Source organism: Elephas maximus, chromosome X (genome assembly GCF_024166365.1).
Source record: "Elephas maximus indicus isolate mEleMax1 chromosome X, mEleMax1 primary haplotype, whole genome shotgun sequence".
Classification (NCBI taxonomy): Eukaryota; Metazoa; Chordata; class Mammalia; order Proboscidea; family Elephantidae; genus Elephas; species Elephas maximus.
Window position 1 is genome coordinate 19,535,784 of NC_064846.1, and position 23,654 is coordinate 19,559,437.

At 41.4% G+C, this 23,654-nt stretch overlaps 1 protein-coding gene across 1 annotated transcript in view; it reads right to left on the reverse strand.

Moving 5' to 3' along the window:
* Positions 1 to 23,654, reverse strand: part of ADGRG4 (adhesion G protein-coupled receptor G4) — a 140,140-nt gene that overhangs the window by 35,040 nt on the left and 81,446 nt on the right. The window contains exons 11-13 of the mRNA XM_049873031.1: positions 19,499 to 19,715; positions 13,262 to 13,424; positions 2,559 to 2,693 (exon numbers count right to left, since the gene is read on the reverse strand). Coding sequence (XP_049728988.1) covers positions 2,559 to 2,693; positions 13,262 to 13,424; positions 19,499 to 19,715 — 515 coding nt within the window. The remainder of the gene's footprint in view (positions 1 to 2,558; positions 2,694 to 13,261; positions 13,425 to 19,498; positions 19,716 to 23,654) is intronic.

Consider the following 23,654-nt stretch of genomic DNA (forward strand, 5'->3'; position numbering starts at 1 on the left):
CACTCCTTAGAAATGCTATGGGGCAGTTCTCCTCTGTCCTATAGGGTTGCTGTGAGGTTCAAATCAACTCAACGGCAACAGGTTTGGTTTGGTTTATGCTATAATGACAGTTAAGATTTTGATCAAAAGATGTTGGAGGAAGCAGTGTGAAAGCAAGGCTGTGAGACTCAGGGAAAAAATAGCTAAAGGTGGGCATCTTTTGTAACTGTGCCCAGGTCCCAGCCTCGGTTCACCCACTTCTCTGTTCTCCCTCACCAGACTAAGTTCCACGAAGGCAGGCACCACATCTCCCTTGCTCACCATTGTATTTCCAGCATCCAGCACCATGCAGGACACATAGTAGGGATTCCGTAAGTATTTGCTGGATGAATAAATGACTGAGTGAATAAATGAACAAATTGTGTCACTGTCAGCAGGACCCTTCCCCTCTCTGGGCCTCAGTTTCCTCATTGGTAAAATGGGGAGATGGGACACAATGAGTTATGGGGGCCCTTCCAACTCTGAGTTTGATGGCAGGCTAGTTCTAATCCTCCTTCACCCGGCACTGTGACGTCTGTAGGCTAATTCTGGCAAAGGTCTTTAATCCCTTTCAGTGGAAGGTGTGAGTGAATAAAAATTACTTATTAAGTGTAAAATCTATGCAAAACAAGTTTAGGTCTTATTCCATGAGACCAGCATAGCTCTCTGAAGAAAGGAGAGATGTTATAAACAAAATAATGGCATCTCAGATGATACAGAAAACTTACAAGCCTATCAAAGGAGTCAGAGTGTTATGCACCACTTTTTTCATTTTAATTAAAATTCTTGTTCACTAACTGGTTTGTCTTGGGTCCAGTCTATTTTTTTTTTCCATTAGAAAGCCCCAATCAACATATATTTACTGAAAACATGCTGGGTTCCATGAGGAATAAAACACATCGGAGCCATGACATACGCCACAACCTACTTGGGGAAACCAGTCTAGCAACTAGGAAGAAGTGCAAGGCAAGAATACCGGCAGGGGTGTGGAGGAGGACAGGGGCTCACAAACTCCAGGCAGGGTTTCTGGGTGGTATTTAAGCTAAACCCACAAGAATATACAGAATTTAGAGGGACAGGGGAGCAGCTAGTGAATTCCAGGGGAAGGAAACATCCTATAGACATAGCTAGAGGTGATTACTCATGTGGTATGTTTGAGTTGTCCCAGTACAACATCAGCCAAAATAACTCCGTGAATATTTAACCACCAGAAATTCACCCCTCTAGATAACCTCTTTGGAAATGCAAACACATCTGGGCGAATTAATGTATTGACCTCTTTAATACATGAGATTTGGAGTCAGATGGCCCGGGTTTGACTCCTAGCTATGCCACTTCTTAGCTATGTGACCTTGGGCAAAATTACTTAACCTCTGTGTCTTAGTTTCTCATGAGAAGTAAATGGGCTAATGAGTGTGAAAATTTACCATCAACAGTATTCATCACCATCAACTTCACACAAACTTGGATTGCTATCTTCCCAATACCTAGACGAGATAGGGTGGGTGGAAGGAATGGGTCTTTTGTTGAGCAGAGATCCAAGATAGGGTAATAATAATAACAATGCAAAAACTTATATGGTACTTATTATGTGGCAAGAATATTCTAAACATTTTATGTGTATTGACCACTTTAATCCTTTAACATACCTATACCAAAAAAACCAAACCAGTTACTGTTGAATTAATTTAAACTCATGGAGACCCATGTGTTTCAGAGTAGAACTATGCACCACTGGGTTTTCAATGGCTGTTTTTTCAGAAGTAGATCATCGGGGCTTTTTCCTGAGGTGCTTCTGGGTAGACTTGAACCTTCAACTGTTTAGTTAGCAACCAAGCACTTAACTGTTTATATCACCCAGGGACTCCTTAACAGCCCTGTGAGGTACTATTATTACTCTCCTTTACAGAGGAGGAAACTAAGGCACAGAAAGGTTGAGTAAATTGCCCAAGGTCCTACAGGTAGAAAATGGTGTAGTCATGCTTTGAACTCAGCCAGTTTGGCCCAAGGCTCCATGCACTCTTAACTACCACACCATTTTGCCTTTCTGTTTTAATCATGGATAAGGACTGGAGGACTGGAGCCCTCAGAGAAGGTTCTGTGGAGGCAGTGAGAAGGAACAACAAATCCCTGCAGGACACCATCCAGCTTCAAATCAGTTTGGTCAGAGAGAGGGGGTACGTTGGGTTTACGGAGCCAGGGGAGATTCGGGAGGAAAGCAGTGACAAGCTGGAACAGTCTTTCATGACTAGAACTTGCTGTTCTTTCCTGGCTTTGAAACATCTTCAGGCCTCTGTTTTGTCATCAGATATTCTTTAAGGTCCTTTCCAAAGCTGAGAAGCTGTGAAAATTAAAAACTGTAGAATATCATTTAATGTAGACATTGATTCATGTTGACGGCCAGGGGTTGTGCTAGATTTGTGGAATAAATCACAGAACATATTTTAAAATAAACAGAACATCATGAAAATAGCAAGAGTTCATAATTCAATGAGTCACTGTATGTCAGCCCAGGAGGGTTACCTGAGGCAACAACTTACCTTGAAGAGTGAAGTTTGGCCAAAGAAATTAAACAAGACGGTCTGTAAGTTGTTAAGAGGAATTCTCTCCCTCAATGATTTAGGCAAATATATGGAAGCCAAGATCTTCCCCAGAGGGACTTCACTTAAGTAAATCTGCCATGAAAAGCAAGAAAAATGAAAACTGGTGTCTTCACCCATCATAGTAAAATCCTCCCCACTTTCCATCCTTGCCCCAGCCCCAGTGTCAGAGATGAAGAATGGTAACTAGCTTCATAAGCTATGCTACAGCTTTCTCCCTCTCTCTCTGTTTTCCCCCCTCCCCACAGAGGTCAAGACATGACCCTGGTACACATAAACATACACGCAGCCCACATTTTTTCCCCAAGCCTATCTCTGAGGTTCTCTCCCTTTAGCCTGCTTCCTTCCACCTGGGTAATAATAGAAGTGTGAAAGGCAATGACAAACTATGAGATTTGTCCTGATTCTCAGAGATAAAGGCCAATCTCTGAAATCAGGCTACCTTTCCCCATATTGCTCTGGTAGAGAAACACACACACACAAAAAACGATAGCATTAGACACTTTTCCCATAGTTTACAGAGCAATGTTAATGTCATTGGGTTGCACATATAAAAATGTTAAAATGGCAAATGTTTTCTTACATATGTATTTAACACAATTATAGATAGATACAGTGCGGCAGGAAAATGAGGCACTAACACAATTATAGATAGATACAGTGCGGCAGGAAAATGAGGCACTAGCCCTTGGGAATTCTTCTACAGGCCCACTATCATAAGAATTTGCTGATTTGACTGGTGTCTTAGGCTGGGTTCTCTAGAGAAGCAAAACTAGTAAAGTGTATAAGTATACATAAAGAGAGATTTATATCAAGGAAATGGCTCATGAAGTTGTAGAGGCTGGAACGTCCCAAGTCTGTGGGTCAGAATAGAGGCTTCTCTTGATTCACGTAGCTGCAGGGGCTGGCAAACCCAAGATTGGCAGTTCAGAGAGCAGAGCTCTTGCTCACAGTCTGTGAAGATCAATGAATCCCAAGATTGGCAGGCAAAACCACAGGTAAGCTGCTAGCTCAAGTCCCAAGAACCAGAAGTCAGACTAACAGGAGCCAGCTGCAAGATCCAGAATGAGCAAAAGCCCCCAAGCCCTGCTAGAATGTCCACTTACATTCAATGCAGGCCACACACTCAAGGAAACACCCTTTCAACTCATTGGCTGCTCACAGCAGATCCCATCATGAGGGTGATCACATACCAAATTTCAACAGAGAAGTGATCACAACATTACACAAGTGCCAAAACACTGAGAATCATGGCCCAGCCAAGTTGACACACAGCCTTAACCATCACAATTGGTAATAGTATTTGATAAGCACTAAAACATTTTTAAGAGTGAAAGAGGGTTTTTTCAATAAAATTACACAGGGGTTATAGCTGTAAACAAGGACTCTCCGAGGCAAAACATTTTGTATGGACACCCTTGCATGCATTCTCTCATTTAAACCCTCTCTCTTTTTTTTTTTATCAACCCTGAGAGATATGTTGTATTATGACCATTTAAAGTGATACCAGGAAATGGGGGCTCAGAGAGGTTAAATGACTTGCCTAGGGTCACAAAGCTTGGATGTGTTTGAACAAAGATATAGACCAAATCTATGTGACATTGGCCCACATTTTTCCTATTTTCCATGCTGCCCCTCAAGGAGCTATTATCTAGATGGGTGTGTTGTGGGCGATGAAAGACTATAATACTTCTAAAAATGACTCCTGCATCTAAAAGTCATATGGCTCTCTGGTACAAATTAACTCTGCTAGGGCCACTGAGTACCATGGAGAGGTTATGACTTAGCTTCAACACGTAAGCAGTTTGGTACCAAGAATGTGATTGGGATTAGTTGGTTTGTTTGTCTACCAAGGTTTATAACAGAAAACCCAGAAGTAAACAAAATGCAATGGGAAGTCAACTTCTGTTTCCAGTATGGCTGAGTAGCTCCAACTGGGCTTGACCCTCCTGCAGAAAACAACTATGAACTCTGGACAAAATACAAAATAACAATAACTTGAAGGCACTGGAGAGTGAACAAAAGCAGGCAGATTCTGGAGAGCAGTGAGTGCTTGGAAAAAGGGAATGTCACAAGGTGAGCTACCCATTTTGACAGCTTTTAGCCTGATGATAGGTGTGATCATTAAGGTTGCGTGTTGACTTGGCTGGACTATGATTCTTAGTGATTTGGCAGTTAAGATGTAGTTTGGCAGTCATATGATGATGTAATCACCTCCATGATGGGGTCTGCTGTAAGTAGCCAATCAGTTGAAAGGGAGTTTCCTTAGAGGTGTGGCCTGCATCCAATATAGGTGGACTTTCTGGCAAGGGTCAGGGGCTTTTGCTCCCTCTGAATCCTGTAGCTAGCTCCTGTTCATCTGACCTCCAGTTCTTGGGACTTGAGCTAGTAGCTTACCTGTGGCCTGGCCTGATGATCTTGGGATTTGTCAGTCTTTACAGCCTGTGAGCAAGAGCCCTGCTGTCTGTCCTGCCTATCTTGAATTCACCAGCCTCTGTGGCTACGTGAATCAGGAGAAGCCTGATTTTTACCAACTTGTGTAGCCTGAAACTGATCAAACATGCAATCAAGATACATTGATAATTACTGGTGACTGGAACGAAAAAGTTGGAAACGAAGAAAGACCAGTAGTTGGAAAATATGGCCTTGATGATAGAAAGGATACTGGCAATCACATGACAGAATTTTGCAAGAACAACGACTTCTTCATTGCAAATATACTTTTCCAACAACATAAACAGTGACAATACACTTGGACCTCACCAGATGGAATACACAGGAATTAAATCAACTACATCTGTGGAAAAAGACAATAGAGAAACTCAATATCGTCAGTCAGAACAAGGCCAGGGGCCAACTGCAGAACAGATGATCAATTGCTCATATGCAAGTTCAAGCTGAAGATGAAGAAAATTAAAACAAGTCCATGACAACCAAAGTATGACCTTGAGTATATCCCACATGAATTTAGAGACCATCTCAAGAATAGATCTGATGCATCGAGCACTAATGACCAAAGTCCAGATGAGTTGTGGGATGACATCAAGGACATCATACATAAAGAAAGCAAAAGGTCATTAAGAAGACAGAGAAGAAAGAAAAGACCAAAAGGGATGTCAGAAGAGACTCTGAAACTTGCACTCGAAAGCAGAATAGCTAAAACAAATGGAAAAAATGATGAAGTAAAAGAGCTGAACAGAAGATTTCAAAGGTAACTCAGGAAGACAAAGTACTATAATGCAATGTGCAAAGACCTGGGGTTAGACAACCAAAACGGAAGAACATGTTCAGCATTCCTCACACTGAAAGAACTGAAGAAAAAATTCAAGGCTCAAGTTGCAATATTGGAGGATCCTATGACCAAAATATTGAACAAAGCAGGAAGCATCAAAGGAAGATGGGAGGTCAGTACAACTGGACTAAACTAAAAGCAAAGAAGTTTCTTGAATAAACTGAATGTTTTGAAGGCCAGTGTAGCAGGGGTGAGGGTTTGGGGACCATGGTTTCAGGGGACATCTAAGTCAATGGCATAAGAAAATCTATTAAGAAAACGTTCTGCATCCCACTTTGGAGAGTGGCGTCTGGGGTCTTAAACATTAGCAAGTGGCCATCTAAGATGTATCAATTGGTCCCAACCCACCTGGATCAAAGGAGAATGAAGAACACCAAAGACACAAGGTAATTATGAGCCCAAGAGACAGAAAGGGCCACATAAACCAGAGACTCCATCAGCCTGAGACCAGAAGAACTAGATGGTGCCCAGTTACAACCAGTGACTGCCCTGACAGTGAGAGCAGTGGGATGCAGACTTCAAATCCTCGTAAAAAAGACCAGACTTAATGGTCTGACTGAGACTAGAAGGACCCTGGAGGCCATGGTCCCCAGACCTTCTGTTAGCCCAAGACAGGAACCATTCCCAAAGCCAACTCTTCAGACAGGGATTAGACTGGACTATGGGATACAAAATGATACTGGTGAATAGTGAGCTTCTTGGATCAAGTAGACACAGGAGACTATGTGGGCAGCTCCTGTCTGGAGAAGAGATGAGAGGGCAGAGAGGGTCAGAAGCTAGCTGAAGAGACATGAAAATAGAGAGTGGAGGGAAGAAGTGTGCTGTCTCATTAGAGGGAGAGCAACTAGGAGTATATAGCAAGGTGTATATAAGTTTTTTTATGAGAGACTGACTTGGTTTGTAAACTTTCACTTAAAGCACAATTAAAATTAACCCCCCTTAAAGAGGAAGATGGAAGGAATACAGAGAGTCACTGTACCAAAAAGAATTGGTCAATATTCAGCCATTTCAGAAAGTAGCACATGATCAAGGACCAACGGTTCTGAAGGAAGAAATCCAAACTGCACTGGAGGTATTGGCAAAAAATAAAGCTTCAGGAATTGACAGAATACCAATTGAGATGTTTTAACAAACAGATGCAGTGCTGGAAGTGTTCAGTCATCTGTGCCAAGAAATTTGGAAGACAGCAGCTACCTGGCCAATCGACTGGAAGAGATTCATATTTGTGCCCATTCCAAAGAAAGGTGATCCAACAGAAGAAGGAAATTGTCAAACAATGTCATTAATATCACAAGCACCATCTAGTTGTATTGGACTCAGTTTGGTGGAGGCTGACACACAAGTAAAATTTTGCTGACGATAACTCAAAAAACAGTTGCAGCGGTACATTGACAGGGAAAGGTCAAATTCAGAAGAGGACATGGAACCAGGGATATCACTGCTGATGTCAGATGGATCCTGACTGAAAGCAGAGAATACCAGAAAGAAGTTTACCTGTGTTTTCTTTACTTTCCAAAGGCATTCAACTGTGTGGACCATGACAAATTATGGATGACATTGCAAAGAATGGAATTCCAGAACACTTAATTGTGCTCATGTGAAACCTGTACATAGACCAAGAGGCAGTTGTTCGGACAGAGCAAGGGGATCCTGATTGGATAGGTGTGCATCAGGGTTGTATTCTTTCACCATACCTATTCAATCTGTATGCTGAGCAAATAATCCAAGAAGGTGGACTATATGAAGAAGAACGGGGCATCAGGATTGGGGGAAGACTCATTAACAACCTGCGTTATGCAGATGACACAACCTTGCTTGCTGGAAGTGAAGGGGACTTGAAGCACTTACTGATGAAGATCAAAGACTACAGTCTTCAGTATGTTTTGCACCTCAACATAAAGAAAACAAAAGTCCTCACACCTGGACCAATGAGCAACATCATGATAAATGGAGAAAAGATTGAAGTTGTCAAGGATTTCATTTTACACAATGAACAGCCATGGAAGCAGCAGTAAAGAAATGAAACAATGTATTGCATTGGGCAAATCTGCTGCAAAAGACCTCTTTAAAGTGCTAAAAAGCAAAGACGCCACTTTGAGGACTAAGGTGTGCTTGACCCAAGCCATGGTCTTTTCAATCTCCTCATATGCATGCAAAAGCTGGACAATGAATAAGGAAGACTGAAGAAGAATTGACACCTTTGAATTATGGTGTTGGCGAAGAATACTGAATACACCATAGACTTCCAGAGAATGAAAACCCTAGCGGCGTAGTGGTTAAGTGCTACGGCTGCTAACCAAGAGGTTGGCAGTTCGAATCCACCAGGTGCTCCTTGGAAACTCTATGGGGCAGTTCTACTCTGTCCTATAGGGTCGCTATGAGTCAGAATCGACTCGACGGCAGTGGGTTTGGTTTTTTTGGTTGGGTCCAGAGAATGAATAAATCTGTCTTGGAAGGAGTACAGGCAGAATGATCCCTAAAAGCGAGGGTGGTGAGATTGTGTCTCAAGTACTTTGGACATGTTATCAGGAGGGACCAGTCCCTGGAGAAGGACATCATGCTTGGTAGAGGGTCAGTGAAAAAGAGGAAGATCCTCAACAAGATGGATTGATACAGTGGCTGCAACAATGAGCTCAAACACAGCAACAATTGTGAGGATGGCGCAGGACCAGTCAGTGTTTCTTTCTGTTGTACATAGGGTAGCTATGAGTAGGAACCCACTACGTGGCTCCTAACAACCAGCTAAGAATGAATTTTACATTTGATTTTTAAAAGGGTTGTGGAAAAAAGAAAAGGAAGAAGGCAGGCAGGAAGGAAAGACAGAGAAGAAAATCATATAAGAGTATGTGACAGCTAGAGACCATGTTTAGCCTATAAAGCCTACAATTATTTACTATCTGACCTTTTACAGAAAAAGTTTAAGGACTCCTACTGTAGGGTCGCTATCAGTTGGAGTTGGCTCAATGGCAATGGGTTTGATTTTTTGGTTTACTATTAAGAGCTCGTCTGCTAACCAAAAGATCAGTTCAAATCCGCCAGCTACTCCTTGGAAACCTTATGGGGCAGTTCTACTCCGTCCTATAGGGTCACTATGAGTCGGAATCAACTTGTCAGCAGTAGATTTTTTTTAATAGAGCCTGAAGAGCCCTGGTGATGCAAAGTTTAAGCACTCAGCTGCTAACTGAAAGGTCTGTGATTTGAACCCACCAGTGGCTGCACAAGAGAAAGGACCTGGCAATCTCCTTCTGTAAAGACGACAGCCTAGGAAACCCTGTGGGGGCAGTTCTACTCTGTCATATACGGTCCCTATGAGTCAGGATCAACTCTACGGCACACAACAACAACAACAACCACTATAGGTCCTACGGGCATTTAAAAACAATAAGCGAATGCCATGAACAGTTATATGAAATAAATTCCTTGCACAGTACAACCAACCAAATCAGAAAATCTGAATGACTCTAGGTCCATTAAATAAAGTGAATTTGCTATAAAAAAAACTTCCCATGAAGAAATTCCAGACCCAAATGATTTCACTAGTGGATCTATCAAACATTTAATGAAGATATAACACCATTACACATGCTCTTTCTGAAAATGGAGGAGGTACCATTTCCCAGCTCACTTTATGAGTTGGCAAAACCCTAAAACTGACCCAAAAATTACTTGAAAAAAGAAAAAATTACAGACAAGTACCCTCATGAACATAAATGCAAAAATAGCCAACAAAATATAACTAAATCAAATCCAACAATATATAAAAAAGACAGCACATCATGACCCAAGTAGGGTTTCTTCCAGAAGATTGGCTTAATGTCCTAAAATCAATCGATGAAACTCAGCATATCAAAAGAATAAAGGAGAAAAACCAGATGATTGTTTTGAGAAATAGAAAAAACATTTCACAAAAATCAACAACCATTGACGATAAAATTCTTCAGCAAACTAGGAATAGAAGGTAATGTCCTCAGTCAGAAAAAAGGCACCTAAAACAAAGTCAAACAAAACTTGATAAACATCATTGTAAAATACTGAATACTTTTCTCCTAATCTCAAGAACAAGACAAGAATGCCCACTTCAACCACTTATTTTCAACGCTGTACTTTAAGTACTACACATCAAAATAAGGCAAAAAAGGGAATATAAAGATTTAAAAAAAGATGTAAAACTGTCTCTATTGTCAGATGGCATGATGGCTTACTTAGAAAGTCCTAAGGAATCTCTAAAACAACTACTAGAAAACTGATAGGTGAATTTAGCAAGTTCATAGAATACAAAATTAACATGTATGTAAATCAATTGTATTTTTATTCGGTAGAAGCAAATAACTGGAAAATAAAATTTAACAATAATTGCATGCTATAGCATCAAAAAACATAAAATACTGAAACCAGAAGTGCTAGATGGTGCCCAGCTACAACCAATGACTGCCCTGCTAGGGAATACAACAGAGAACCCCTGAGGGAGCAGGAGAGCAGTGGGATGCAGACCCCAAATTCTCATAAAAACACCAGACTTAATGGTCTGACTGAGACTAGAAGGACCCCAGTGGTCATGGCCCCCAGACCTTCTGTTGGCCCAGGACAGGAACATTCCCAAAGCCAACTCTTCAGACAGGGATTGGACTGGACAATGGGTTGGAGAAGGATGCTGGTGAGATGTGAGCTTCCTGGATCAGGTGGACACTTGAGACTATGTTGGCATCTCCTGCCTGGAGGGGAGATGAGAGGGTAGAGGGGGTTAGAAGCTGGTGAAAAGGACACGAAAAGAGAGAGTGGAGGGAGAGAGCAGGCTGTCTCTTTAGGGGGAGAGTAATTGGGAGTGTGTAGCAAGGTGTATATGGGTTTTGGTGTGAGAGACTGACTTGATTTGTAAACTTTCACTTAAAGCACAATAAAAATCATTTAAAAAAGGAAAACCACTGAAGCATATATATATATATATATATATATATATATATATATATATATATGTCTCACCCACCTGGATCAAAGGAAAATGAGGAATACCAAGGACACAAGGTGATTACGAGCCCAACAGACAGAAAGGGCCACATGAACCAGAAACTACATCATCCTGAGACCAGAAGAACTAGATTGTGCCCAGCCACAACCGATGACTGTCGTGACAGGGAACACAACAGAGAACCCCTGAGGGAGCAGGAGAGCAGTGGGATGCAGACCCCAAATTCTCATAAGACCAGACTTAATGGTCTGACTGAGACTGGAAGGACCCCAGTGGTCACGGCCCCCAGACCTTCTGTTGGCCCAGGACAGGAACCATTCCCAAAGCCAACTCTTCAGACATGGATTGGACTGGACAATGGGTTGGAGAGGGATGCTGGTGAGGAGTGAGCTTCTTCTTGGATCAGATGGACACTTGAGACTATGTTGGCATCTCCTGCCTGCAGGGGAGATGAGAGGGTGGAGGGGGTTAGAAGCTGGTGAATTGGACACGAAAAGAGAGAGTGGAGGGAGAGAGCGGGCTGTCTCATTAGGCGAAGAGTAATTGGGAGTTTGCAACAAGGTGTATATGGGTTTTTGTGTGAGAGACTGACTTGATTTGTAAACTTTCACTTAAAGCACAATAAAAATTAAAAAAAAACATAAAATACTTAGGAATAAAGTTAACAAAGTCCCTGGGTAGTGCAAATGGTTAATCACTTGACTACTAGCTGAAAGATTGCTGGTTCAAACCCACTTAGAGGCGCCTCGAAAGACAGGCCTGGCGATTTGCTTCTGAAAGGTCACAGCCTTGGAAACCCTATGGAGCAGTTCTACTCTGCACACACGGAGTCACCATGAGTCAGAATCGATGATATCATCAATAACAACAAAGTTAACAAAAGACATTCAATACCTCTCCACTTAAAACTACAAAACATTGCTGAGAGAAATTAAAATAGACCTAAATAAATGCTTCTGGATTAGAAGACTCAATATCGTTAAAAATAAATTCTCCCAAAATTGATTGATAGCTTCAACTCAATCCCAATCATAATTCTAGCAAGTTTTTTTGTAAGAAATTGATAAGCAGATTGTAAAACTCCGATGAACGTGAAAAGTGCCTAGAAGAGCCAAAGCAATCTTGAAAAAGAACAAAGTGGAAGGACTCACACCCTGTGAGTTCAAGACTATAGGAATCAAGACAATGTGGTAATGGCATAAGAATCTACAAAATATAAATGGAACAGAATAAAAGTCCAGAAATATACTCACACTTACACAACTATCTGATTTTCTTTTTTTTACAAAGGCACCGAGGTAAGCCAATAACCTGTTGCCGTCAAGTCAGTTCCGACTCATAACGACCTTATAGGACAGAGTAGAACTGCCCCATAGAGTTTCCAAGGAGCTGCTGGTGGATTTGAACTGCCGACTATTTGGTTAGCAGCTAAGCTCTTAACCACTGTGCCACCAGGGCTCCTCTAATTAAGCCAACAGGGAAAGGAAAGTCTTTTCAACAAATGGTGCTAAAATAACTGAATATCTATATGGAACAAAGTGAATACTAACGCCTAACTCACAGCATACACAGAAATTAATTCAAGCTGAATTCTATGATTTCATTTATATAAAGATCCAGAACAAACAAATATTAATCTATGGTGGAAAAAACCAGAACAAACAAATATTAATCTATGGTGGAAAAAAATATGAGGACAGTGGTTGCCACTGGAGGTAGTAGTTGCAGGGATTGACTGGGAAGTGACATGAAGGGAATTTCATGGGTGACAGTGATTTTCTGTATCTTGAAAGAGGTTTGGGTTACACAAATATAAATATTTGTCAGTCTTTGGCAAATGAATACTTAGGATTTGGCCATTTTCCTGTAAAAAGAAATCTGACCTTCCAAACTGTTTTGAGCAGGGGTTGGCGACCTATGGCCTGCAAAAGACTGAAGGAATGATGTGTGCTAGAAAGGGCCCAGGCCTGAAAGCCATTCAGACATAGGTTTGAGTCCTGGCTCAATCATTATGCTGTGTGAGCTTGGGCAAATTACTTCTCTGATTCCTTATCTACACAAAGACAACAGTAGCAAAATGTCTAGAGTATAATAAGCACTCCAGAAGTGGAAGCTAATAATAAAGCGACACTTGAGATGACTTCGGGTCACAGGGCCAAAGGTGGTATCATTGCACATCTCACAGACACCATTCCAATCAAGGTGTTAGCTTACTAAAGGATGTTCCCTGGGATATTTGTATTTTCATAAGGTCCCCTGAAGGTTAAAACCCTAAAAAAAAAGGGCACCCTCTTCTCCTTCACAAGGAGTAAATGAATGAAGAATTGGACCAGTACTTGGGGAAATTGGTCCTCATTGCCTCTCAGTTCCCTGAGCTACACTCACCTCAGGGTCTATGCCTTCTTCAAAAGAGCGAATGCTGAAGGCCATCCCTTCAAATCTGTGATCCACCCGAAGCACAGCCAAAGCCAGCCTGGCCACCGTCAAATTTGCTGTGTTCCCAAAAAACTCCATCTTGTGACCGGCACGATCGATTATCCTCAGAATTCTGCAAGGAACCACAGATAGAGAAGAGTATTCCTACCTTTTTGATGACCAATCCATCCTCCTTACAAGATTTACTCAAGAAGAGTTTTCTTTGGGGTTTAAACTGCTATCTGTGACTTTGTTTAGGAATTATTAGGTAAGAGTGCTGCCTTTGGAGTTAGGCCTCGGTCTAAATCTTAGCTTCTCTAATTTCTAGTTGTGTAGGCAAATGAAATCGCTTCACCGAGCTTCAGTTTCCTCGCCTACAAAGGTGGAGGCAATGTTAGCACTGATTTCAGAAGATTAAATGAAACTGTTGCCTGTAAAGCCAGATTCTGAAGGGCCTCGTGAGCCCTGGTAAGAGGTTTGGATTTTATTCTAAGAGTAATGGAAAGCAAAAAGCAAGATAATGGCAGGATCTGATATGTGCTTTAAAAGCTCACTCTGGCTGCTCTGTAGAAGATGGACCACAGAGGGGCAAGACTGGAGACAGGAAGAACAATTAGGAGGTTATTGTAGAAGGTGGTGCAGTGGTTAAGAGTTTGGCTGCTAACCATAAATGTCGAGGTTCGAATCCACCAGCCACAACTTGGAAACCGTATAGGGCAGCTCTACTCTGTCCTATAGGATCACTCTGAGTCAGAATTGACTCAACGGCAATGGGTTTGGTTTTTAGGTGAGATATATTGGGGTTAGGGCTAGGATTGTGGTGGTGGAGATGAGTTCAGTAGTGTCCCCCTAAAATTAATGTCTTTCTTAAAACCTCAGAATTTGACTTTATTTAGAAACAGGGCAATTGCAGATGTAAGCAGTTAAGATGAGGTCATGCTGAAACAGGGTGGGCCCTTAATCTAACCTGACTAGTGTCCCTATAAGAAGAGGAGAAGAGAGACAGAGTTACACAAAGGTGATGCCATGCGATGACAGAGGCAGAGGTAAGACTGATGCCAAGGAATGCCAAGAATTGCTAGTAACACCAGAAGCTAAGAGAAAAGCATGGAACAGATTTTCCCCTAGAGCCTTCAGAGAGAGCATGACTTCTAGCCTCCAGACTGTGAGTAAATACATCTCTGTTGTTTTAAGCCACCCACTTTGTGGTCATTTGTTACAGCAGCCCTAGGAAACTAATACAGGGATTAAAGAAAAAATGCACACACAATGCCTCAATCAAGACTTAATTACTCCTTACTCTACCTGATTTTAGAACCTATTACACCGCCACAGTAGTCAAAACAGCCTGGTACTGGTACAACAACAGATACATAGACTAATGGAACAGTATTGAGAATCCAGACATAAATCCATCCACATATGAGCAATTGATATTTGACAAAGGCCCCAAAACAGTTAAACGGGGGAAAAAAAATGGGGAAAGACAGTCTTTTTAACAAATGGTGCTGGCATAACTGGTTATCCATCTGCAAAAAAATGAAACAAGACCCATACCTCATTTCATGCACAAAAACAAGATCAAAATGGATCAAAGACCTAAATATAAAATCTAAAACGATAAAGATCATGGGAGAAAAAATAGGGACAATGTTAGGAGTCCTAATACATGGCATAAACAGTATACAAAACATTACTAATGAGACAGAAGAAAAACTAGACAACTGGGAACACCTAAAAATCAAACACCTATGCTCATCCAAAGACTTCACCAAAAGAGTGAAAAGATTAGCTACCCAGAAAAAAAAAACCCAGTGCCGTCGAGTCGATTCCGACTCATAGCGACCCTATAGGACAGAGTAGAACTGCCCCATAGAGTTTCCCAGGAGCGCCTGGCAAATTCAAACTGCCAACCCCTTGGCTAGCAGCTGTAGCACTTAACCACTACGCCACCAGGGTTTCCAAGATTACCTACAGATTGGGAAAAAGTTTTTAGCTATGACATGTCTGATCAGCACCTGATCTCTAAAATCCACATGATACTGCAAAAACTCAACTATAAAAAGACAAATAACCCAATTCAAAATTGGCCAAGGATATGAACAGGCACTTCACTGAAGAAGATATTCAGGTAGCTAACAGATACATGAGAAAATGCTCACGATCATTAGCCATTAGAGAAATGCAAATCAAAACTACAATGAGATTCCATCTCACTCCAACAAGGCTGGCATTAATCCAAAAAACACAAAATAATAAATGTTGGAGAGGCTGTGGAGAGATTGGAACTCTTATACACTGCTGGTGGGAATGTCAAATGGTACAACCACTTTGGAGATCGATTTGGCGCTTCGTTAAAAAGTTAGAAATAGAACTACCATACGATCCAGCAATCCTACTCCTTGGAATATATCCTAGAGAAATAAGAGCCTTTACACCAACAGGTATATGCACACCCATGTTTATTGCAGCACTGTTTACAATAGCAAAAAGATGGAAGCAAACAAGGTGCCCATCAATGAATGAATGGATAAATAAATTATATTATATTCCCACAATGGAATACTATGCATCGATAAAGAACAGTGACGAATCTCTAAAACATTTCACAACATGGAGGAATCTGGAAGACATTATGCTGAGTGAAATTAGTCAGTTGCAAAAGGACAAATATTGTGTAAGACCACTATTATAAGAACTCGAGAAATAGTTTAAATAGAGAAGAAAATATTCTTTGATGGTTACCAGAGGGGGGAGGGAGGGGGGTGGGAGAGGAGTATTCACTAATTAGAAAGTAGATAAGAACTACTTTAGGTGATGGGAAACATAACACACAATACAGGCAAGGTCAGCACAACTGGACTAAACCAAAAGCAAAGAAGTTTCATGAATAAACTGAATGCTTTGAGGGCCAGTGTAGCAGGGGTGGGGGTTTGGGGACCATGGTTTCAGGGGACATCTAAGTCAATTGGCATAAGAAAATCTATTAAGAAAACATTCTGCATCCCACCTTGGAGAGAGGCGTCTGGGGTCTTAAATGCTAGCAAGCAGCCATCTAAGATGCATCAATTGGTCTCAACCCACTGGGAGCAAGGAAGAACGAAGAACACCAAAGACACAAGGTAATTATGAACCCAAGAGACAGAAAGGGCCACATAAACCAGAGACTACATCAGCCTGAGACCAGAAGAACTAGATGGTGCCCGGCTACAACCGGTGACTGCCCTGACAGGGAACACAACAGAGAACCCCTGAGGGAGCAGGAGAGCAGTGGGATGCAGACCCCAAATTCTCATAAAAACACCAGACTTAATGGTCTGACTGAGACTAGAAGGACCCCAGTGGTCATGGCCCCCAGACCTTCTGTTGGCCCAGGACAGGAACATTCCCAAAGCCAACTCTTCAGACAGGGATTGGACTGGACAATGGGTTGGAGAGGGATGCTGGTGAGATGTGAGCTTCTTGGATCAGGTGGACACTTGAGACTATGTTGGCATCTCCTGCCTGGAGGGGAGATGAGAGGGTAGAGGGGGTTAGAAGCTGGCGAAATGGACACAAAAAGAGAGAGTGGAGGGAGGGAGCAGGCTGTCTCATTAGGGAGAGAGCAATTGGGAGTATGTAGCAAGGTGTAAATACGTTTTTGTGTGAGAGACTGACTTGATTTGTAAATTTTCACTTAAAGCACAATAAAAATTAAAAAAAAAATTGATGCCACTGAGATTAAGTTAGAGAAAAAAGACTTAATTACTGATTGGCTGTGAGGTAAAGGGAAGAAACCAGTATTAGGCTCAAATTGTTTGCTTGAGCACTGGGTAGATGCATGCTATAGAAATGGGGAACACTGGGGGAGTACCAGGTCTGGGGGAATAGATTGGAGGTTTAGTTTGGGGTAACTATTTATTAAGGAGACCTGGTGGTACAGTGGTTAAACCACTCAGCTGCTAACTGAAACATTGGAGGTGCAAACCCACCAGCCACTGCACGGGAGAAAGATGTGGCAGTCTCTTTTCTGTAAAGCTTAAAATGAAACCCATTACGTTTGAGTCAATTCAGACTCATAGCAACCGAATTGGACAGAGCAGAACATCCCCATAGGTTCACCAAGTAGCAGCTGGTGGATTCAAACTGCTGACCTTTTGGTTAGCAGCCTGAGCTCTTAACCATGGCACCACCAGGGCTACCTGTAAAAACCCACTGCTGTCAATTCTTACTCATAGTGACTCTATAGACAGAGTAGAACTGCTCCATAGGGTTTCCAAGGACTGGCTGGTGGATTTGAACTGCTGACCTTTCGGTTGCCGGCTGAGCTCTTAACCATTGCACCACTAAGGCTCCCCTGTAAAGATTACAGCCTTGGAAACCCTGTGGGGCAGTTCTATTCTATAGGGTCACTATGAGTCTGAATCGACTCCACAGCAGTCAGCTCTAACTGAAATGTAAGCGATTCGAACTCATCAGCTGCTCCATGGGAGAAAGATGTGGTGGTCTGCTTTCCTAAAGATTTATAGCCTTCATCTGGAGCAAAGGAGCATGAAGGAAACCAAAGACACAAGGGGAAGATTAGTCCAAAGGACTAATGGACCACAACTACCGAGGCCTTCACCAGATTGAGTCCAGTACAACTAGATGGTGCCCAGCTACCACCACTGACTGCTCTGACATGGATCACAATAGAGGGTCCCGGACAGAGCTGGAGAAAAATATAGAACAAAATTTTAACTCACAAAAAAAGACCAGACTTCTGGTCTGACAGGGACTGGAGAAAGCCTGAGAGTATGGCCCCCGACACCCTTTTGACTTAGTCCTGAAGTCAGTCCTGTGGTTCACCTTTCAGCCACAAATTAGACAGGCCCATAAAACAAAATGAGACTAAATAGGCACACCAGCCCAGGGGCAAGGATGAGAAAGCAGGAGGGGACAGGAAAGTCGGTAATAGGGAACCCAAGGTCAAGAAGGGGAGAGTGTTGACATGTTGTGCGGTTGGCAACCAATGTCACAAAACAATATGTATATTAATTGGTTAATGAGAAACTAGTTTGCTTTGTAAAGCTTCATCCTAAAGTACAATAAAAAAATAATTATCATCTGTTCTCTGAGACCATTTAGGAAATGGTCCTGCCCTTCAGGGTCTGGGTGATGGTCACACTCTCTGGATTCTGGGTGGAGGCCCCTCAGCCCTGCACTTCAGCTCTGCCCACTGGAATGGCAACTCTGCTCCCTCAGCTTTGGGAGGCCTCATTCTCCTAGTCCATCAGAGTGGCGACCCCGCCCCCTCAGCCCCAGAAAGAAAAAAAAAAAACCTATGGGGCAGTTCTACTCTGTCCTATAGGTTTGCTATGAGTCAGAATTGACTGGAGGGCAATGGGTTTGGTTTTTGGATTTTATGGTCAAAACAGTGGTTAGGAGAGTGTTTAAATAGCATTCTCAGTGCCCCCAAAAGGACCTAAACTGAAAAATAGACCACAGAAAGGTTGGGAGATAAAGTTTAGACAATCTCTTTAATTGCAGATTGGCTAGCTAGGTGGGTTGAGGAGGCGTCTTGAACTGGTCCACCTCTAATAATAGCAAGGAGCCCTGGTGCAAAGTGGTTAAAGCAGGGCTGCTAACCAAAAGGTCAAAGGTTTGAACCCACCAGCTGCTCTGTGGGAGAACAATGCGGTAGCCTGTTTCTGTAAAGATTACAGCCTTGGAAACCCTGTGAGGCAGTTCTACTCTGTCCTATGGGGTCACTATGAGTCAGAATCGACTTGACAGCAATGTCAGTAACTATTTATTTGGATGGAAATTCCTGGATGGTGTAAGCAGTTAACACGCTTAGCTGCTAACCGAAAGATTGGTGGTTTGAGTCCACCCAGAGGCAGCTCAGAAAATAGGTCTGATGATCTACTTCCAAAAAGTCAGCCAGTGAAAACCCTATGGAGCACAGTTCCACACATATGGGGTCTCCATGAGTGTCAACTCTACAGCAACTGGGTTTTTTTTTTTTTTTACTTGGAAAGTCATTATCATTAAGGATCAATTAGAATTTGAACGCATTCTCTCACAGTTGGGATATAAGTAAAATGAACCCATTGCATTGTACTAACTGAACTGTCAATTCATAACTATCTGTCCTTTAAAACAGGTGATGACTACATGCTAAGGGATAAATCATACATGTTTTACATTTTATGAAATAATGTATTTTACCAAAGCTTCAGTACTTACTCATTGCTCACTTCATGCACGTCAGATGCTGAATCGTTTTGCTTTCCCAAAACAGCATCGATTATTTGTAATATAATCTGGGTTAGGTTCACACTTATCCCATCACACTGTGAGATATCGGATACTTTAGAAACAACTATCTTTGTTTCTTCCTTATCCAGATGGGGGGATTCGTGTATCAAATTTAAAATGTGCTCCGCAACATCATCTGCATTCTCTGTGGGAAAAATTGAGACGTAAAACCTGTATTACTTAGTTTTAGGCCATGCTGGTCTGCTTCCTTCTGTTTCAATGGTAAAGGCAGTGCAATGGAAACACATATCAAGTTAACAAAGTTTACAGAAGAGAAGTGCTAAACCCCAATTTCTACAGTAGATGTAGTTCCAGAAAGTAACACAGAAATCATATTTTTTATTCATTAAATCCTTTTTTAAAATGCAGCAGGGAAACCCTTTTATCACTGAAGAGTTATCTTGCAATTAGATTCTAATTAAGACTTTTGAGTATTGGATCGAGTTAAACAGATCCCACCCGTACTCAATATCAGCAAGCACCTAGTCTATCTTTTCATAATCAAGAGTAGGGATTTTCTATGGAGAACCAGCAACCCACATAAAAAAGCAAATATGGACCCCCCTCCCACAATGAAAAGTAATTTAGGTTTTTTAGAGAGTAAGAACAATAGATATTAACTCGCTCACTTTTCCTCTTCACTTTTTATTGTGGAAATTTTCAAACATACACAAAAGTAGAAAGAATGGTATAATGAATCCCTATGTATCACTTAAACAAGTATCCGTACACTGCTAATCTTACCTACTCTCCAACCCACCTTCCTCCCACCCCCAGATTATTTTAAAGCAAGCCCCAGACATTGTATCATTTCATCCATAAATAAAACATATGAACTTTGGTTTGTCATAACCACAATACCAGATTCATATCTTTAAAACTTAACAACAATACTCAAAATCATCAAATATCCAGTCATAATTGTATCATTCCTTTATCGTCTCATAAATGCTTTTTTTATAGTTGGCTTGTTTGAATCCTCATCTACTTTTAAAGTCAAGCACTTTGCTAAACAACTACAACACAAACCAGATTTGGGTTCGATATAATCTATATAAAGCTGAGCTCCCTTGTGGTGCCCTCCTAGTTTAAAGCACTCCCAGCCAAGTCCACGATATCATGGAAAATAATTGAAAAATACAGTCCGTTGAGAAAAATTCTGGAGAGAGATTACATTCATGATGCATTTAACCCGTGTTATATTACAAATAACCAACTGTTTTTGGAAAACAAAACAATTCAGCATCTGACATAAAATTCTCAATTTTGTCTGTGACTGTCACTCTTGCTTCACTCTCCCTGTCTGCCTGTTTTTTCAAAACCTTTCACAGTTAGCAGCCTCTCCCCAAATCTCTCTCTTCTACTCCTAAAACCAAAAAACCAAATCCCATTGCCGTCAAGTCGATTCTGACTCATAATGACCCTACAGAACAGAGTAGAATTGCCCCACAGGGTTTCCAAGGAGTGCCTGGTGGATTCAAACCACCGACCTTTTGATTAGCAGCCATAGGTCTTAACCACTTCACCACCAGGGTTTCTCCTTCTACTTCAGGCCCCCCAAAACTTTACCACCAACACAGCCTACACAGGTATTTTCTCTATTTCCTTTCTCCCTGCAAATAACTCTTTGACCTAAACTGGCAAAGACAGTTCTCCCTGAGGACATGGGTGATGGGGTGGGATTGAGCAAAACTGTAATTACTTCTACAGTAATTTTTTGCCCCTGTTGCATCTATCTTACGGTCAGTTAAAGCAAGTGAGAAAACAGTAAGACTAGGGATGGAAGAAACCAATAGTGAGCTCCTTCTCGGATCTTTCCACTGCTCTTAATAAATTGTTCTGACTTCACTGTAAATGGGATAGCCACAGTTGCCTATCTTCGGTCATAATTGTTTGGGCTTCCGTGGTGCGACTTCACTTCCTCCAATCCCTGCGGTGGCAGAATGAAAGTAAACAACAGGCCAATGGGAGACTGACTGTATTGTGGAAAGTAATTATAGCCTTTTCATGTGGAATTGTAGAGTTTTTAAGTAAAAAAAAAAAGGTCGGGACAAATTACACTCACTGTGTAAAAATTCTAGGTCTCCAAGCAAAAGCAATAAAAGGAATCCTCCTTAATTAATTGTAGAAAAATAAATCACTGCTGCTTGAAATACTGCTACAATTAATCTGCCAGTAATTGCAACAACAAAAATAATAATGATATTTGTTATTTATTGAGTAATTTCTCTAAGCCAGTGTTCTAGTTATCTATTGCTACATAACAAAACACCCTGAAATCTACCGGCTTAAAATGACAATTTATTATTGTCTGTCATGGTTCTGTGGGTTGACCAGGCTCAGCTGGGAAGCTCTCATTGTGGTCTCTAATGCTGCTGCAGTCAGATAACAACTGAAGTTGGAGTCATCTGAAGGCTAGACTGGGCTAGGCATCCAAGATGGCTCCCGTGCATGGCTGGTAGTTGATACTGACCACGGGCTGGGAACTAGTCGGGGCTGTTGACTACAGTCACTATGCAGGGCCTCCCTTGTGGCTTGAGCTCAGTGGTGTGCTGAATCTGGAACCCGCTTGTACCAGCTTGTGAGAAAAAATTGTTAAATTTCCAAGAATTGTGTGATATGGTTGTTAAACATAGCCATTATTAAAAATTAACTTATATAACCTTACAATTAAATAAACTATATTCAAAACAATGGTGATACTCAAAATTCATCACTTCCTAATTGTTTCACTATGTTTTACTAATCTTCACTCTTGTCATTATTTATGTCCATTTTATCTGTGTGGTGCATCTCTTATCAACTTCGTGCTCAGTGATGGCACGTAGCTTCTATTCAGCCACGTTACGGTATTTACATAATGAAAAATGACAAATGCTATGAAGCAGTACTTTTTCTTATTTTTTGTAGAATTGATTGTTAAACATTTTCCAACACACCACTGTTTGGGCTTATTACAGCATGGTTTCTGTGTTCTGAGAGGAAGCATTCCAAGAGAAAAAAAGTTGGAACTTCCAGTTTCCTTAAAAGTTAGTCCTATAATTGGCACCATGTCACTTCTGTCAAATTCTTTTGCTCTAAGGAGTCACAAAAAACAAACCAAACCCATTGCCATTGAGTCGATTCCAACTCATGGTGACCTTATTGGATAGAGTAGAACTGCCCCATAGAGTTTCTAAGGAGTGGCTGATGGATTTGAACTGATGACATTTTGGTTAGCAGCCATAGCTCTTAACCACTGTGCCACCAGAGCTCCAAAGAGGCACAAGCCAGCCATAATTCATGTACATGCAAGGAAGGAAGGAATCAATGGTGGCCATTTTGGAGACAAGATGTCACAGTGAGGCATTGTACATCTATCTTCTCATTTAATCCTCACAATAACTCTATGTGATGAGTACTAATATTATTCCCTTTTTACAGATAAAGAAATTAAAAGACACAGAAAGGTCCTAATCCAGATTCTAACCCAGGCCTATTTGACTCTGAAGCTTGAGTTCTTCAGTATCACTTTCTACTACAGTGTCTTTGCCTTTGTCCCTTTTCTCCCCACCGTTGGTAGTTGGAGAACCTGTACTTTGCAGTCCTTCTCCCTAAAAAAAAAAAAAAAAAATCCTGGGAATTAGATCGTTCTCTCTCAGTCACTCACTATCCTTTCCTGATGGTGGAATGGACACCAATGGGAAACAGTTTTATGAAAAAAACCCAGTTAACTTCATTAGAGCCTGATGCATCTTCGATATCATGGAGGCAACAAAAATTGAGCACACCAAAGAACCCACAGTAGTTTGAAATACGAGTGTATTTTCTAACTCTGGGATATTAAGTGTGGAACTGAAGAATATTTCCCCAACCAAGATATCTAATGGTCATCAGCGAGATTGAGAGCTGAAGAAAATCAAATAGTTTCAAAGTGAATACAGTTTTCTTCCCTTTACATGGTATTCATTGTTCATTAAGCTCCTGACTTAAAAGAAGAGAAAGATTCCTCCCGAGCTAATAAACTTGATAGTTTACTTTTCAGTAATACATATTATGATCACCATCCAAATGTTCTCTTCCTCCATAGAATAATTTTCTTTAC